The 20,314-nt window shown below is 36.6% G+C and overlaps 1 protein-coding gene across 1 annotated transcript in view; it reads right to left on the bottom strand.

Moving 5' to 3' along the window:
* LOC144955985 (uncharacterized) overlaps positions 1 to 20,314 on the bottom strand; it is a 33,284-nt gene that overhangs the window by 10,290 nt on the left and 2,680 nt on the right. The window contains 11 exon segments of the mRNA XM_078886249.1: positions 515 to 706; positions 1,398 to 1,599; positions 2,174 to 2,341; positions 2,563 to 3,190; positions 4,324 to 4,460; positions 5,372 to 5,523; positions 9,470 to 9,587; positions 11,023 to 11,130; positions 14,383 to 14,486; positions 15,048 to 15,228; positions 17,535 to 17,644. Coding sequence (XP_078742375.1) covers positions 515 to 706; positions 1,398 to 1,599; positions 2,174 to 2,341; positions 2,563 to 3,190; positions 4,324 to 4,460; positions 5,372 to 5,523; positions 9,470 to 9,587; positions 11,023 to 11,130; positions 14,383 to 14,486; positions 15,048 to 15,228; positions 17,535 to 17,644 — 2,100 coding nt within the window.

Below are 20,314 nucleotides of genomic sequence, written 5' to 3'. Positions count from 1 at the left end.
AACCATGAACTTTTATAGTCTGGTTAATACAGTTTAGTGAGAACAACTCACAAACGATGATGGAAAAAACAATAACAAAGGCCTGAGTGACGTCATCTGCATACTATCTATAAGTAAAGCTTAAACTTTAATTTTATTCATACAATTTACCCTCTCCTCATAATAAAACCGTTTTGAGGAGATTAAATATATATCTAAAGACACTTTCTAGCTGTATTGTCTGATAAGGAGAGAGAAAGAGAGAGAGAGGAGAGAGAGAGTGGAAGAGAGAGAGAGAGAGAGAGAGAGAGCCAAAATTAAAGAGATAGAGAGAGTGAGATAGAGAGGGAGAGAGAGAGAAAGAGAGAGACAGAGAGATAGAGAGAGATGGAGAGAGAAAGATAGATAGATAGATAGATAGAGAGAGAGAGAGAGAGAGAGAGTTAGAGAGATAGAGGGATTTGGAGAGAGAGATAGAGAGAGGGAGAGAGAGAGAGAGAGAGAGAGAGAATCAAAATTTCGTCATATGTGTTACCGTTGCCCCACGCTGGGTAATGCTTCACATAGTATGCCAATGCATACAAGAAATAGCCCAGATGGAAATGGTGGTCGTTGTAGAAGGGGAAGCCATAATCGGCTCCGAATTGCAGGTCTCCGTTGGAAGCTCGAAGGAAGAGACCACCCCAGACATCGTCGTAGCGGAATTTCCACATGTCCTGCAGTTTGTCTGGGGAGTACAAAGTGTCGCATGTGTTTTGTTAGGTTTTTTGGGGAGGGGGGGGGGTTAACTCTCTTCCTTACCAGCTATTTTCAGAATTTCCTCTAAAAATTCACTCCCACCCAACATAAAAATAGACTTTTCCTAATAAAACAAAAAAGTAAGGAGTGCATTCTATACAGAATGTTGTTCAGCAAAATGATGTCTACAACACAGTGTTTAGTATTTATAGCTGTAATCAAGGCATTTATTTACATTTTGTGATGTACAAGAGAAATTCAGAATGAGAAAATTGTCGGTTGTATCGTAACGAATGTGACGATTTTCCTGTGAGTGGTAAGGAGAGGGTTAAACTAGTGGAGAACCCGCATGTAACAACCGTTAACAGCGTTGTCTCTGTCTGGAAAAATTGTAATATCGCCTAACAGACGTCATGTGTCGTTTTACATGTTTCTGTGTTGCTGTTGGTCAGAGACCCCTTGTAAAACGCTTTGAGCACGTTTATTGGATATTGCGCTATATACAAGCTCGTTTTGGGTTTTATTTTAAAATTTACTTTTGTTTGTTTGTTTGTTGTTGTTGTTGTTTTTTTTTTTTTTTTTTTATTGTAGTTTTTTAAAATTCAAAACAACGTTAGAAGAAAATTGAATCCACGTTTTAATGATAAAATAAATTGTTTTAAAATGATGAAAACAGTCACCTTGCACCCTTAGCCATTTTTCCAAACAGTTCTTGATAGAATCGTCAATTTGTCCGTGGTGGTTGGTGCCCAATGCCCTGGACAGACTGGCCAATCTCGTGGACATACCGATAGCTTTGCCAACGTTGTAACTGTCCGAATGTTCACAAATGGCGTCCAGGTTTGTGTTAGAGGCATCACGTGATATGGCCGCCAGGATCTCCTGTATCATGGAATACGATAATCGTCATTAACCAGTTAACTTAAGTACTCTAGAAAAACGTGGATTTTAAAAAAAATTAATGGCCAGAAAACTCGTCCTTCAAATATCGACCGATTTAAACGACCCTTATCTTGGCAAAAACAACCAAACCTAGGATCGCATAATATTTGTAAGTCGGATAACCGAATGCAATTATGGCCTTTTTCAACATTATTGTAATAGACAATATTTTACGTTGGTTAGTTTGAGAGCGACGTATAGTATCCATATTTGTGGAGCCTGGTAACCCAAGTTGTTATGGCTTTATTATGGTCTTATTATACATTCAATCCAAGGCATAGAAAATATAAGATATTAATTTGGAATTTTAAACAAAACATAATTCAAATTAGTATCGATGATTTATTGATCTTTCAAGTATTTCTATAGGAAAATAAATAATGTTAGAATTGTTTGCTTGTGTGTGTGTGTGTGTGTGTGTGTGTGTGGTGTATGTGTGTGTGTATGGATGTGTGTTTGTTTGCTTGTTGGCAGAGCTCAGTCTAAATAAATTTGCTTGAGGATTAGGTATCACCTGATTATGAGTTGGGTTAGCCTTGACCTTTGACACACCAACAGGGTCAGGGTCAACCTCCGTGTGCAACACGTCCATAACCATCAGCCAATCAGGACCCTCATAGCCCTCGAAGGTAAAAGGCGTTTGTATTAAACCATTTGGATTTGACTTTTTCAACAACAGTGCCTATAGATGAAATACACGATGACACAAATTATTATTATTATTATTATTATTATTATTATTATTATTATTATTATTATTATTATTATTATTATTATTATTATTATTATTATTATTATTATTATTATTATTATTATTATTATTATTATTATTGTTATACCTTTATTTTTATTAATTCATCCAACCTGCTTCAACTGAATAAAGCTTTAACAAAAGTTACTTACCTGGTGGGGCATGGTAATCATAAGGAAGTCGCCGCTAACTCCATTTTTGTTCTCATCTACCACGTTCCAATTAAAAGAAACGTATGATTTGCCAGTATTCTTGCTGGCACAGTATTCTACTTCCGGTTTGTACGAAAATCTTCCAGCATATTTATCAAAGAAAGACGTCTTGGACAGATCACCTCGAGGACTCGCTCCAGCGTACGCCAGCTGGACTATTCCAGAGAATCGGCCACCGTTGGTTGGTTCAAATCGGATTACTTGAGAATTTCGGTCCACTTTGGGCACGACGGGTGAAGAAAAATAAAGGACGAATTTTCGAGTTTGTTGAGGTAAGTCGTTTCCTGGTTCGTCGAGCTCCATGACGAATTTGGTATCCGGTGACCAGTCGGTGTTTTGATCTGTTGGTAAAGGACCTTTGGTAGTTGGTGGTTGTGTTTGTGGTGGTGATGGTGGTTGTGTATGTGGTGGTCCATCTGTTGCTGGCGTGTGTGATGGTGGTGGTGTTGGTGGTGGGGGTGGGTCAGTGACATGAGTTTCTGAGTCGCCGCCGCATGACCCTTCGTAAGGGTGGTGGATCCAGTCCCCTGTTGGTAGCACGGCGTGGCGTAATATGTTGATGGCAAGTCTGGGAGAAAGTAGAAATATACAGAAGGTATAAATCACGTATGGCCATTACCCGAGGTGTATAGATATATATATGCAGATCTGATATCCGAACGAAAGATTGGGCTTCATTTATCATTGTTGCAACGGACAATATTTTGCGTTGGGTTGAGAGAATTCCCAATACAACAATAATGAGCCCATATCAATTTGGGTTCTCAGACCCGAAAATGAGTACACATTGCCATTATCTCATCGATAATATTTTTTTTAAATATTCATTTATTTACTATTTGATTTCAAAATAAGCATTTTGATTTCGCCAAACTTTCAAACCTAATAACGTTTAATTATTACATTTCGATTATTTTCTTGCTATCTGCGTTAGGCTTATACCAACGTGTACATATTATGCAGGTCCGACATCCTAATGCAGTTTCGGGCCTATTTTGATATTGTTGCAATGGACAATATTTTCCGGCATTTTTTGAGAATTTGGATTTGGCAAAACTTTTATAGATATTTAATGTTTAGATAATCGTTTCCACTTTTTTTTTATTATCTTCCTTAGGCTTCGAACATTTTCTGCATGTGTGGTGTAGAAGACATATTAAGACAAAACATATTCTTAACCGAAATAAAGAACTTCTGTCAATGAACTCCACTATCACAGGAAATATATTGATGCCATGCATTTAGGTAAAATATTTGTAACATCCGCCAGCCCGATATAATGTACCAACACACAAAACTATGTGTAACCTTAAACGTTTATAGTTTGATTTATAGAATTTAGTGAGAACTTATCATTAATATGGCTGACTAAAAGCGATAACAAAGAGCTGAGTTCGTGACGTCAAAAGGGGGTCCCTCGCCAAAAGCAACACTGACCATGTAGGACGAGACATGACTCCTAAGAAATTACAATTTTATTTTCCGACAGACAACGCTGTTAATGGCCAGGTACACATTTTGCATCTTGGTACGGTGAGAGAATGTGAGTGAAGCGCATTTTCCAAAGACTCAAATGAAATATGTGCCGCTCAGAACAGTACTCCAATCCGGAACTTCCGATCCGAAAACGAATGTCAAACCACTAAACCCATTTGTTTCACAAAGACGCAAGCCATAGATTAAGGGTTTTCATTGACCTACTTGTATTGACTGGCAGGGGCCTTGACCTTGATAACTAGAGACTGTCCATTGTGCTGACACGTGGTTGGTGTACAGCTTCTCATTGGTGGAATGAAGTCTTTATTCCAAGTGTCCGATGACTCAATGGCGTACTGAAACTGTAAGAAAAAGAAAGAAAAAATATTTATATAAAATGAGTAAAATCATCTCACTTTTCGTCCAACAATACTGTTGTTTCGACACCGGGGCGCCTCGTCAGTTATTAGTTGTGACACAACTAACAACTGACGAGACGCCCCAGTATCGAAACGGCCCTATTGTTGGATGGAATGGGAGTTGATTTTTACTCATTTAATAACGCTCTGAAATGTGAATTGATTGAGCCTGTCAGAACTACAGGACACCCAGCAATAATAATGTTAGTTGGGTGTGAAGTTTTGGGGAAAATCCTGAAAATGGATTGTAAGGAGAGGGTTAAAACATTATTTGTTTTGGGCCCCTATGATCTTATCTCAAATACATAAATAGTATGTGTCGGCCCCACGAGTTTTGAAATTCTAATAATTGTCTTACATCAACGTGCATATATTTGTGAGGCTATAATGTGGTCTTGTGGCATGACACTCGCTTACGGATCGGAAGGTCCTGGGTTCGAGCCTCGATCTGAACAGAGTTGAGTCCTTGGAAAAGGCTCTTTACTTACATTCTCTCATCGTACTCAGGTGTAAAATGAGTACCTGGCCGTTAACAGTGTTGTGTCTGTCGGAAAAAAATTGTAATATCGCCTAAAAGGCGCCATGTGCCGTTCTAAATGTTACTTGTTGCTGTTGGTCAGGAACCATTTGTAAAGCGCTTTGAGCACGTTAGTGGACATTGCTCTATATAAAAGCTCAAGTTGTATTTTATTATTTACAGGTCTGATAACCGGACGTACTTATTGGCCCTTTTTTTTAGCATTGTTGTAATGGACGGTATTTTTTATTGATATGAAAGTGTTTCCATTACAACAACAATGGGGCCCATATGAATTTGAGTTACCAGACCTGCAAATAGTTACACGTCGTCTTACATCAATGAGTCCAGCATCGACGTGCATGTAGTTTGCGAGATGTACGTTGATCGTCAGGGTTCCGTCATCAGCACACGTGACTGTCATGGTGGCAGAATCTCTCCTAGATCTCTCAATAAATGTGTTATTATTATTTGTCGTCGGCATCTCGTCTATTTGATAAAAGAATAGAATACCGAACATAAAGTAATATAATATAATATAATATAATATAATATAATATAATATAATATAATATAATATAGTATAATATATAATATAATATAATATAATATAATATAATATAATATAATATAGTATAATATAATATATAATATAATATAATATAATATAATATAATATAATATAATATAACATAATATAATATAATATAACATAATATAATATAATATAATATAGTATAATATAATATATAATATAATATAATATGCGGTAATATATAATATAATATAATATAATATATTATAATATAATATAATGCGGAAATGCGGTACCCTCTCCCTGGATCTGAGCATTGCAAACATAATGAACAAAACATTCTCAACACACAAAGACTGGGACATAAACAGCGGTGTCCTAATTACAATACAAAAACCAGGAAAAACGAAAGGACCCGTAAACAACCTGCGCCCAATAACATTACTGAATACCATAAGAAAAACACTGTCAACTATTGTCCTCAACAGAATTAGACCGAAAATAGAAAATTATCTATCACATAGCCAAAGCGGGTTTCGCCAAGACCGAAGCACATCGGACGTTGTATGGACACATAAATGGTTGGCAGCAAAGGCACTCAAAGAAAACATATCCATAACAATAACCGGAATCGATATGTCCGCAGCCTTTGATACGATCGACAGAGGAAAACTTTTGGAGATATTAACAGAAATAGTAGACGAAGACGAGCTCCGAATAATCCGATTTCTCCTCAGCAACACAAAGATACAACCAAGGATATACGGGGCCACAAAACAGACGCAGTTCGAAAGTAACATCGGGACCCCCCAAGGAGATAGTCTGAGCCCGATTCTGTTCACAATATACTTAGAACACGCTCTGAAAGAAGTTCGAAAAGTCATTCCAAAACCAACGACTCATATTGAGAATGCAATCCCTAGAGAAATCGCCTATGCAGATGATGTCGATTTTATTGGATCAACACCAGCAAGTATAGACATCATACAAAATACCCTCATGAAATATAACCTCCAAGTCAATGCCAATAAAACCGAATTTACAACAATATCGAGGAACAAAGAGGAATGGAAAAGAACAAAGAAAGTCGGCTCACTAATTGGAGACACCGAGGATGTACAAAGAAGAAAACAGCTATCAAACGCCGCACTCAGTAAACTCACCAATGTATGGATTAGAGGTGACAAAATAAAGAGAAAAACCAAACTGAAACTGTACCATGCTCTTGTAAAACCGGTACTTCTGTATAACTGCGGCACTTGGGCGTTGACAAAATCCGAAGAAGAACATCTGGATGCCTTCCATCGCACACAGCTAAGAAGGGTACTGGACATCAAATACCCCAAAAAGATCTCAAATGAATCACTCTATAAGATCACAAAAGAAAGACCAATCTCCCTTGACATTTTACAACAACGATGGCAACTTTTCGGTCACATACTACGCAGGGACAAAAACATACCAGCAAACCAAGCCATGTCGGGATACTTCCAAAAACACGGGAACCTTTTCAGAGGAAGACCGATCACAACACTCCCCGTGATCCTAAACAAAAACCTCACAACACTTGGACAAAGCATTAGTCTCATAACGGCAGGGGACCTTGAAAATCTGAGAACCCTAGCAGAGGACCGGCAATATTGGAGACACCTCACACAGGAAATACTGGAAACAGCCAAGGCGACCCGATCTTTCGGTCGAGACGCGAAAGGCATCTAAGTCAAGTAAGTCAAGTCATAACATAATAATAATAATAATAATAATAACCATAATAATAATAATAATAATAATAATAATAATAATAATAATAATAATAATAATAATAATAATAATAATAAATAATAATATAACAATAATAATAATAATAATAATAATAATAATAATAATAATAATAATAATAATAATAATAATAATAATAATAATATAACAATACTTTATTGCATCTCAAAAAGGAATTTTTTTGTACAATAAGATGGTCGTAAATAGATAATGGAAATATGATGTATCAAATAAAAGAAATAAAAAATACTTGAACTTTTAAATAAATATATAAATATATATAAATAAGGAGCGGGTTCACAGTCAGATCTGCGCTTTATATATTAATAATTTCAGCACTGTAAAATAGTTAAAATTGTTACTATTAACTGAAAATTGAAAACATTGCAAAACAAATAAATAAAAAAAAATATTTACATTATTTGGAAGTATAAAAGCGAAATTAATGATATAAAATGATTATTGCTTGTTGTTATAAAGCCGAATACTGGACGGCGGAAAAGATTTTCTGTGTCTCTCTGTTTTTTGTAGAAATAGAGAAAGTGCGACTACTCCTTCCTGACATAAAATAACTGATGGTCTTAGTGGATGATTCTGGACATTTCATTTTTTAGTTATTTTACTCATACAAAATTTCTCAAATAAAAGATATACATTGTCTACATCATTTATATAGATGGCCGACTGGGTGGATAAGGTGTTGTACTTATGACTGGAGTTTACGTACTGCTGTAGACTATTTGGGTTTTGTTTGTTTGTTTTTTTGTTTCTTTGTTTGCTTATTTGGGGGGAGGGGGGGGGGGCTTTGATTTTTTTTATTTTTTTGAGGGACAAATTTATTTAGCCCCTATTACTCATAAAGTGTATGGCCATGAGAGACGGACGACGGGATTACTAAGAAGGAACAAAAGACAAATTTCGCTTGTGGATAAAGTGAGGAAATTCTTTTTCTTTTTTTTTTTTTCTTTTTTATTTTTTTTTTTTCAAAAGGGTATTTTGTTCCTATTTTATTTGTCTGCTGGGTGCGTCTTTCTGTCTCTTAGACACGCCAGTCGCAACCCTCTCCTTACCACCCATAGGAAAATCGTCACATTCTTTACAATGTACCCGACAATTTTCCAACAGATTTCTCTTGTACATCACAAAATGTGAAAAAAATGCTTTGATGACAGCTATAAATACTAAACACTGTGTTGTAGAGCTCACTTGTTACTTTTTTGTTTGAGAAAGAAAAGTCTATTTTTGTGCTTGGTGGGTGTGAGTTTGAGGGGAAAAATTCGAGAAATAGCTGGTGAGGAGAGAGTTAATATTCGTCGAGGTGAGAGCTGTCAAATTTCTCAATTGATTACAAATAAAAACGTTCAAAGGTAAATGTAATGTTTAAGTTTTGCAGAAAAGAAGAAAATATCATATTATTGGAAAAATTCCAATTTTCATTGGAAATTAACTATTATTAGCTATATCCGACGTGCACATATTTGCAGGTCTGACGGCGAAACGAAAATATTGGCTCGATTTCACATTGTTTTAAGGGAACAGATTTCGCGTTGGTTTGACAGTACATGTATTTCCTTTACAACAATGGGCCCGTAAAAATGTAGGTTATCAGTCCTGTAAGTAAGAACACGTCGACCATATCTCAAAAGTACTGTCAGCGATATGTGGACCATTTCTGTAGAGCGGCTCACATTATATAAATGATATCATCATCATGATGTATTCTATCTTCACGGCATATCTAGTCTTTTTGGAAAGGTCCGTCTGAATGGAACACCACTCCACAGAGCATCCGAGAATCCAAATTATTGTGTTCATGTACTCTCTTTATTGCTTTTTGTTGGTGTAATTTAAAGCGCCAAGAGCCTCATTGTTGAGGATACTGTGCGCTCTATATGAGTCTATTATTATTATTACTATTATTATTATATTATTATTATTATTATTATTATTATTATATTATTATTATTATTATTATTATTATTATTATTATTATTATTATTATTAAATTATTATTATTATTATCATCATTATTATTATTATTATTATTATTATTATTATTATTATTATTATTATTATTATTATTATTATCATTATTATTATTATTAATTTAGTTCTTTTTACCTCTTTTCCCGTGACAAATTGCCTCCCCTGGCTTGTGCGTCCAATCAGATGGCAGTAAATAGTGGCCGATATAGTTGATGGCGTAGTTCATTGCACCTGATGAGAAAGAGGGCAGAATCTTTTTCGAAAAACAAAAACCATAAAAAAGCATGCCTTCATTCGGGCAATATGACCGGTCATTTGACGTTGGGCATCAGCTGCTCATACTAAAACTTGAGATTTTATATAGCGCAATATCCACTAAACGTGCTCAAAGCGCTTTACAAGGGCTCTCGCCCTGACCAACAGCAACATGTAACATACAGAACGAGACATGATGCCCTTTAGGCGAAATTACTTTTTTTTTCTCCCGACATAGACCACGTTGTTAACCCTCTCCTTACCAACCATAGGAAAATCGTCACATTCGTTACGATTCAACCAACAATTTTCTCTTTCTGATTTCTCTACAGCTATAAATACTAAACACTGTGTTGTAACTAGAGCTCATTTTGCAGAACAACATTCTGTATAGAATGCACTTGTTACTCATTTGATTGATTCGGAAAAGTCTATTTTGTGCCGGGGGAAATTCTAATAATGGCTGGTAAGGAGAGAGTTAAGCGCCAGGTACTCATTTCAAATACCACGAGACCGCATAGTCGCACTGCTAATGTTATGACGATCTATCCAGGATGCAAACTCATTACCGCACTCGTGCGCCGTCGCAAACCTCCCTCCCGGAAGCTTCGTCACAACGCACCATTCATCAATATGATGCTCTGCGTTTTCGGGCTGGCTCTGGACCGCAACGGATACATGTTTGACAGGTGGCAAGTCCCGACTGATGACGTTGGGAATCACTACCTCAACGACCGAAACTATTGCCAAAGTCATTTGCGCGCACCTACACTCTTTATACCGAACACATTTTGATCGTTGATGGCTCAAAAGATTCTTCTCGATCTATGTCAATTTTCACAATACAGTAGTATGATAATTAAAATAATTGAGTGGCTGTTCGTTATTTCCCGGCAATCATTGCGGGTTTTCCACTAGTGCGGCCGTGCGGTCGAGTGGTGTAACACTCGTCATTAGATCGGAAGGTCATCGGTTCGAGTCACGCTCTGAATAGTAACGTCGCATAGTAGTTGTTTCCTTGGAAAATACTATTTATTACTCACATTCTCTAATCGTATTCAGGTTCAAAATGAGTACCTGGCCTTTAACGTTAGAGTGTTGTCTCTGTCTGAAAGATAAAAATGTAATATCGCCTAAAAGGCGGCATGTCTCGTCCTATTTGGTAAGTGTTGCTGGTGGCTAGGAGTCCTTTCAAGCACATTTGGTGGACATTGCGCAATATAAACTCTACAAGTTTGTTTTTTTTTATTTGGTTTACTTTGTTTTGTTTGTTTTTTTTTGTGTGTGTTTTTTTCTGTTGATTTTTTTTTGGGGGGGGGGGGGGGGTGGTTGTTTAATTATTTTTTTTGAGGGGTGGGGGGGGGGGGGTTTGAGGGGAGAGAGGTTGTTCTTTCTTTTAATAGTTTATTTAAACACCATTTTGTAAATCTTACCATGTCCGTCAATCGTTAAGTCTTTCCCCCGTCCTCCAGGCGACAGTTCCGGCTATTACAAGTCCTCATGTACGTGTTGCCCCAGTTAGATTTAGGCTCAGCCGCCCACTGAAAAGAACGTTATCATCGAATGAAGTACACTGCAGTACTTTAAAAAAACAGTAGAGCTAGGTGCTGCTATAGATAGTTCGAAGATGACGTCACTCAGGTCTTTGTTATTGCTTTTTGCCATCCGCGTTTATGAGTAATACTCACTGAACTGTATTAACCCGACTATAAACGTTCATGGATACACACAGTTTTGTGTGTTGGTCCGTTATACTTCCGGATGGCAATGTTATGAGCTTCTTAGCCAAGCGCATACTATCTATATGTGCGGTCTTGTGGTAAGATACTCACTTTCGGATTGTAAGTACCCAGGTTTGAGACTCGCTCGGCGTATAGTTGAGTCCTTGAAAAAGGCTCTTTACTCACGTTCTCTCACCGTACTCAGGTATAAAATGAGTGACCTGGTAGTTAACTGTGTCACAGTAAAGGTTGTTCACAATTATCTTATTAAATTTTATTTTATTAAGAACTGAATTCATCTCACTCCAGTTATATTTCGGTAGGCTTAGATAAACTTTACCTTCTAATATTAGATCGTCTTTCTTTTTATAGCCTTCCCTCGAATTAATTTCTAATTAGTGAATACTTTTCGTTCTACATTCTGTCACGTAGCCACTTATTATAAAAGCTGATAGGTCTAACATTCGACACTCACTTCTCTCTATAATCTATGCCGGACGGCCAGTCGCTCCATTCCTCATACATTGATATATTTGAAGATTTTTATCTTTTGATACTTTGTGGATATTTTATCTCCACCATCTCGACGCCGGAGCTTTTACCTTTGACTGTATAATCTTCAAGGATCAAACCTGAGCCCGCTGTCGAAGAACTATAAAATAACCCCTTCCCAACTACCTGGAAGTGGAACTTTATGAGCCTGAGCCCGTTATCGGAGGAAAATAGCACCCACGCCTGTCAACTGCCTGGAAACGTAACCTTACGAACCTGACATTATATTATCATAAGTTACGTAATATATTCACATTTCTATTTGTAACTACCACAATCACTATTTATCTCTTTTAATTAAATTTCATCTTTCTTTTTATTTCATCTTAAACAAATCGTTAATTGTTTTTCATTTATAGTAACTAGTAAATTCTGGGGTCTCATTCTACATATATCTTTATGCAAAGTCGAGTAGCTCTTTTCTCACTTGAGACCATGACATTTTGGAGGGGACACATATAAAGAATTGAATTTATTTAGTTACTTATATCTATTTCATCTAACTTTAAAGTTTAAATTGTAAAACTCTTAATTGCCCCACTTGATCATATTTTAATTGAACTCCCTATTTACAGGATTAATTTTTTTCTTTTTCTTTTTCATTTCTTCATTTAAATGGAATAGCAATTTATCCATTCATTCTTTCATTCAAATTGAATAGCATTTTATTGATTCATTCCTTCATTCATTTATTAATTTATAAATCATTCATTCATTCATTGTTCATTCATTTATTTATTCATTCATTCATCATTCATTCATCCATTCATTCGTTTATTCACTCATTTATCCAATCATTCATACATTTATTCCTCCCTTCATTCTTTCATTCATACATTATCCATTCATTCATTCATCTATTCACTCAGTTATTCATTCATTCGTTCATTCCTTGTCCACTTTGTTATTATATCACTCATTTCATTTTGTTGTTTGCCTCATTCATGAATTGTTTTCAATATGTTTACATTCCATAACGATTCATTCACCTATCATCCAATCACTCAGTGTTGTGAACACATTTTGTAATTAGAATTGTAAATCTTACGATATTTTATTGTTTTGTATTTCAGACATCACTGTTGAACACTCTTCAATGCCTAATTACAATTGTTGAACAACCATTGAACAAGAGAGAGGTCCCAGCCACGAACTGAGTTGGTAAATATATCCTTCATTATTCTCTTTTACATGAGTTGGGCATCACATAGTAACTATAGACATCGTGATTTGTTTTGCATAGTGATTTGTTTTAAATACATTTTTGACATATTACTCTTACCGAAAACCACTTATATATTATGTTCTGAAAAGTGAGTCTTTAAAAAAAAATGGAATATCGCCTAACAGGCGTCATGTCATGTCCTACATGTGAAGTGTTGCGGTTGGCCAGGGACCTCTTGTAAAGCGCTTTGGGCACGTTTAGTGGATATTGCGGTATATAAAATCTCAAGTATGTAAGTAGAGAAGTGCCAAAGGAGATTTTTTTTTAATTGAGCTTTATATAGCGCAATATCCACTAAATGTGCTCAAAGCGCTTTACAAGGGATCCCTGGTCAACAGCAACATTTAACATGTAGGACGGGACATGACGCCTGTTAGGCGATATTACAATTTTTCGGACAAAACCAACGCTGTTAACGGCTAGGTACTCATTTTACACCTGAGTACGGTGAGAGAATGTGAGTAAAGAGCCTTTTCCAAGGACTCAACTATGCGCCGAGCGCGAGGCTCGAACCCAGGACCTTCCGATCCGAAAGCGAGTGTCATACCACTAGACCACATAGCCGCACAGGAAAAAAGACAAACTTTGCGGCGATTGAGAGTCGAACCCATGACCCGACTGTTAAGGCACCTCCGCCTGGCCACGAGAGTGACGCTCTACCATCGACGCCATCCACAACTCCAAAAAGTGGTCTCAAACGCAGTTACTATCTTGAATCCCTCTAGCGACTTCTTGAGGTCACGAGATCAACACACAAATAACACGTCATACCTGTTAAGCGTTGCTACTGTCGGCTAAGGGTGCATTTCAATACCCTTTGAGCACGTTTAGTGTAAATTGCCCTATATAAATCCTCAATTTCTTTACTGGTGTAAATCATGTATACATACACACACGCTATATATATCTATATATATATATATATATATATATATATATATATATATATATATATATATATATATATAGGGTGTGTATATATATATATATATATATATATATATATATTTATATATATATTATATATATATATATATATATATATATATATATATAGGGTGTGTGTATGTATATATATATATATATATATATATATTGGTGTGTATGTATGTATGTATGTATGTATGTATGTATATATATATATATATATATATATAGGGTGTGTGTAGTATGTATATATATATATATATATATATATATATATATATATATATATATGGATTGATCGATTAATTTGTTAATCTATCTATATATCTAATTATTATTGATGACATGGTTTAACACACAGTCCCTACCTGTACTTTGGTGACGTCCGGGATCACCTTGCTACTGTGCAGAAAGATTGTCAAGGTACTGCCTTGGCAAGAACCTGATATGAATCCAACGCCGCCGTCTGCCCCTGGGAAAGAGATAAGGAAGTAATAAGGAACACTTTGTCCATTTTAAAGCTCTATTTATTAATGAAATGATATTTATCTAGCGGATAAGTAATGAGTGTTTTTTGTATTACGTTTTTATTTTTTATTTTTCAATATCTGTCGTGCTCTGGTTAAAACACATTAGAAATTTGGCCAGAAAACTCGTCCTTCAAATAGCGATCGATTTAAATGACCCTCATCTTAGCAAAAACTTTCAAACCTGGGACAAGCCTGGTCTACCGAAGAATTTCTGCTATGACAGAATTTAGGAAACAACAAGAGAAGAATTAAAGAAGGTTATATACAGAGAAGTGATAAGACATGGAATGAGATAGAATAAAAAGCTAGCTCAAGATAAAGAGGGATTGAAACTGTCTGTGGCCTTAACCCTGACCGAGGGTAAAAATGCAAGAGAGCAATGAGATGATAAGTTAGAGATGATGATAGGATGATGATGTAATGATGATGATGTGATGTGATGATGCATGCTGATGATGATGATTGAAGATGATGATGATACGATGATGATGATTGATGTGTACTATATGAGATGATGTTACGGATGAGAGGAGGAGTGGAGGGGTTTACAGTTACAGAAGGTTCCACAGGACAGTCAAACTTGATTGCCTGTCCATTGATGCTACTGAGACAATACGGCTTGACCACTGGATTGGCTGTCTGCATCACGTGACTTATGAGAGAGGCGCCTCTGACGAGGGGGACCTTTTGAGAGGAATGAGACGGGGAAGGGAGGGGTGAGGGGGGGGGGGTGATTCACATCATAAATCATCTGATGCCATGCGAACATGTAAGAAAAATACTTAATAGTTCTACCCGGCAGATGAATTGAACCAACACACAATATTGTACGTAACCATTTATCACTGACTATCGTTAAAACTGTCGTGCACTTATTTATAGGTCTGATAACCCAATCCCTTCTGGGCTCTTCTGGGCTCTTTGATGTCATGGAAATGTCCAACAACAAAAAATTTATAACGCGAAATAGTGTCCATTATAACAATGTTAAAATAGGCCCATAAGGGGTTTCTGATGTCAGACCTGCTTATATGTATACGTCGGTTAAAACAAATCAACATACTGACAGTTTAAAAACAACAACAATGAGCCGTGTGACGTCAACATCAATCAGTCTGTAATATCAGATTAATCAATAACTGCTTTAATGGCCAGTGGTAAAGTGTTAAAAGATGACAACGAATGGGGGGAAACTATCCACCAGATGTGCTCACGGCGCTTTACAAAAAGGCAAAATTGGAAGAAGGCACTGGTGTAGATTCTTTGAAAAAGTCTTTACTCAGATGTTGGCAGTATTTTCATGTGTAAAATGGATGACTGACCAATGACCGTCGGCGCCATGTTTCGTCGAAAGTGTTCAGTAATGAGACAGAATTAATTACCATTGACTTTAATTTAAATTTCTGTGTCGCTATGTGGTCTAGTGGTTTGACACTCGCTTTCGGATCGGAAGGTCCTGAGTTCGTGCCTCGCTCGGCACATAGTTGAGTCCTTGAAAAAAGCTCTCTACTCACATTCTCTCATCGTACTCAGGTGTAAAATTAGTACCTGGCCGTTAATAGCGTTGTCCTGGGGAAAAAATGGTAATATCGCCTAACAGGTGTCATGTCTCGTTCTACGTGTTATGTGTTGTAATTGGTCAGGAACCCTTTGTAAAGCGCTATGAGCACGTATAGTGGATATCGCGCTATATAAAAGCTCACGTTTTGGGGTTATCTTAATGCTGTCGGTTAGGCGTCTATTGTGAATTAAAGATCTGAAAAAGTGTGTATGAAACGAAGACAAACAATGTAGAAATAAAAACACAAGAAAATAAAAACATCTCAAAAATATCAGCCTGCGCTGACACGGGTCGAGTGTAGCCGCCATCTTGAACTCATTCAACCCTAACACCGACTACATCCGTAGTTTACCCGGGTCACTTTTACCCCATGCCTATTTATTACATTTTTCTGAGACAAATTTATAGGCGTTGTATCAAAGCTAATGTTTTTCATTTTTACACGTTAATGGTAGTTGAATAAAACTATCTTATGCACATGCTCATTTTTAATACATTTTTTCCAATTTTGAAAAGTAGCAAAAAATCTCTAGGATTGAGTAAGTTAGCAGTCTGGCACTAGAACCGTCGAGGACTGACAGTTTGACGTCATTTTTTAGGGTTTTGCACCGTCTAGTGAGTTGTCGTTAGTAGAGGTCAAGGAAACAAGTGATTCCATTGGTTGAACTATTGAATACAACTAACGATTTGTTTTCTTTTGTGGCCAAAGCCTTGTCTTTTGACGTCATTGTTGGTCAGTGTCAGGCTATAAGTTAACAATGGCTACGGGTCGAGGCTGGCTAAGTTTTTGGGGTGTGTTTTTGGGGTTTTTTTTCTTGTATTTTTCTTTCTGCTTTGTTTTGTCACTGTTTCATACGCGCGTTTTCAAATCTTTAATTTACAAGAGGCGCTTAACCGACAGCATTAGTGAACACCCAAGCGAAACATGGCGCCGACGGTCATTGGTAAAGCATTTATTTTATATTATATTATAATATAGTGAAAAAATGTGAGTAAAAAGCTCTTTTCAAAATCTCAATAAATAATTTATTATTATGTGCAATTTTCATCAGCATCTTGATCCCTCCTATTTTATATTGTTTTTATACCGTTGATCATAAACAGAAAAACAAAATAAGGCGAAACGAGGACAAAAAGAAAAACAAAAAAAAAACAACAAACAAACAAACAAGCAAAAGAGAAGACGAAACAAACGTTAAAAAACAAGAAAAAGAAAAGAATTATTTTTTTTTTTAACAAACAAAAAAAACAACCGACCAATAAATAAGCAAACAAACAAACAAACAAACAAGCAAAAAGCCACGAGCAAACCCCCATAGATCCACTTGAACTCCGACACTCATAAAACAAAAAACAAACATACAAACTAATAAACAAATAAACAACAAAACAAACAAACAAACGAACAAACGAAAAGCCCCCAGCAAACCTCCATGGATCCACTTGAACTCCGATACTCAAAGTTGGCGTACAACTCCCCAAATGACGTCATCATCGGGTCGCCAGTCCCGTCTATTCCAACACGCACACCAGACTTTCCTGTTAAAATTAAATACATGATATTCTCATGTTCTTGAATATGTTTACACTGTTTTTAATTAGTAAATTGTGCGGCTATGTGGTCTGGTGGTATGACACTCGCTTTCAAATCGGAAGGTCCTGAGTTCGAGCCTCGCTCGGCGCATAGTTGATTCCTTGGAAAAGACTCACATTTTCTCACAGTACTCAGGTGTAAAATGAGTACACAGCCGTTAACAGTGTTGTCTTTGTCGGAAAAAGCAATTTGTGAAATCGCCTAACAGGCGTCATGTCTCGTTCTAAGTGTTACGTGTTGCTGTTTGTCAGGGAAGATTTACAAAGCGCTTTGAGTACATTAAGTGGATATTGCGCAATATAAAAGCTCACGTTTGTTTTAGTGACCCACCACCGCAATCCAGTATAATGGTATGGTTAGCCATATTCCGAAAAAAAAATAATAATTTAGAATATAAAAGGTTATAATTACAATATTTGAAACTTAACTCACTCAATCCTAGAGATTTTTGCAACTTTTCAAAATTGGAAAACAATGTATTAAAAATGAGCATGTACATACATAGTATTATTCAACTACCATTAACATGCAAAAACTAAAAACAGTAGCTTTGATACTAAATTGAGCATTTATATAGCGCAATATCCACTTAACGTGCTCAATGCGCTTTACAAGGGGTCCCTGGTCAACAGCAACATTTAACATGTAGGACGAGACATGACGCCTGTTACGCGATATTACAATTTTTCGGACAAAGACAACGCTGTTAACGGCCAGGTACTCATTTTACACCTGAGCACGGTGAGAGAATGTGAGTAAAGAGTCTTTTCCAAGGACTCAACTATGCGCCGAGCGAGGCTCGAACCCAGGACCTTCCGATCCGAAAGCGAGTGTCATACCACTAGACCACATAGCCGCACTACTCCTATAATTTTGCCTCAGAAAAATGTCATAAATAGGCATGAGATAAAAGTAACCTGGGCAAGCAACGGATATAGTCGGTGTTAGGGTTGAGTGAGTTAAGAATACGTAATTTGAGAAACTTCTTCTAAATCGTTTATATAAAAATTGGGCCCTTCGCGTGATGTATTTAGATTTCGATCAGGCATTCTACAAAGGAATATAGATTATCCATCATAACAAACATCTAATGTCAACAGGAACCACCCGTGTTGTCCAAAGTGAAAAAAAAATTGTGGGTTAATAATCATTCTCAATGAAAAAGAGTGTGTCTGAAACGGGACCCGAACCCTGGACTTCCTGAGTCACAGTGACTCTCTCCTTACCAGCCATTTTTAGAATTTCTCCCGAAAATTCACACCCACCCAGCCCAAAAATAGACTTTGCTTACTAAAACAAAAAGTAACAAGTGATCTTTATAACACAGTGTTTAGTTTATAGCTGTAATCAAATCATTTCTTTAAATTTTGTGATGTACAAGAGAAATCGGAATGAGAACATTGTCGGTTGTATCGTAACGAATGTGACGAGTTTCCTGTGTTTGGTAAAGAGATGGTTAACGACTAGGCCAATGTGTCTCTCAATAAGTCATAAATATTCCAATAAAATGTAATCAATTAAGACCTAACACAATTGTTGATTCAATTTCTCCATGTCTAAGACTTCAACAACATCAGAAACATGGCATCAAACAGACAGCAATAGAGATTCCTCTACAAAGAAAACATGAAAGCCGTCGAGGCTGCAAAGTTGGTCGACTATGCCAGCGAAAAGCATTAAGTCTGTGAGAGCTTTAAAAAAACACGAAAAAACTTTTATATTCAGAGTTGACATTAACCCTTTCCTTACCAGCCTTTTTCAGAATTTTCCCCAAAATGTCACACCGACCCACAATATTTATGCATAATTTTGATCAGCAAAGTCTACAATACAGAGTCACGTTTTTTATCTAACTATATGTAATAAAACATTTTTCCTAAAATTTTGTTATTTACAAAAGAAATCTGAATGATAAAAGTGCTGGTTGGATCGCAACTAATGTGACGATTTTCCTATAACAGTTGGTAAGGAGAGGGTTAACTCACTAATCCTAGGGGATATGCTACTTTCAAATGGGGGAAAAAATTACTAAAATGGCATTACATAGAAGTTTTATTCAACTACTCAGTAACATGTAGAATCTAAAACATTAGCTTTGATAATACGCCTATAAGTTTGTCTCATAAAATGTAATAAATAGGCTGGGGTAAGTAACCGGGTAACTACGGATATAGTCGGTGTTAGGGTTGAGTGAGTTAAACATGTCAAACTGGTAACTCTCTCCTTCTAAGACAAACCTGTAAAGACACCGAGTGGGTTGCCATCGGGTCCTGACGTCATCTGCCTCATGTTGGTTCCCATCTCGTTCAGCTTGTGCCAGGGTTTTCCCGCCTCCCAGGCCGACTGTTGCTCCATCGTGGTGGGTCGCTCCTGCTTAGACCAATAACGACCCATTGTGTTGGGCACTTAACCGTATTATCCAGACTATAAAAGTTCGTGAGTTTTGTGTGTTGGTCAGTTTTACTTCCGGAGGGCAATGTTGTGATTTTCTTTGCCAAGCGCATACTATCTAAAGAGCTTTATTAACTCACTCAACCCTAACACCGACTATATCCGTAGTTTACCGAGTTACTTTTACTCCATGCCTATTTATTACATTTTTATGCGACAAATTA

The sequence above is a fragment of the Berghia stephanieae genome, chromosome 10 (genome assembly GCF_034508935.2).
Source record: "Berghia stephanieae isolate SIO BIC M18660-M18661 chromosome 10, UCSD_Bste_1.3, whole genome shotgun sequence".
Classification (NCBI taxonomy): Eukaryota; Metazoa; Mollusca; class Gastropoda; order Nudibranchia; family Aeolidiidae; genus Berghia; species Berghia stephanieae.
The sequence above is the reverse complement of the archived record's forward strand: the minus strand, read 5'-3'. Positions and strand labels throughout refer to the sequence as shown.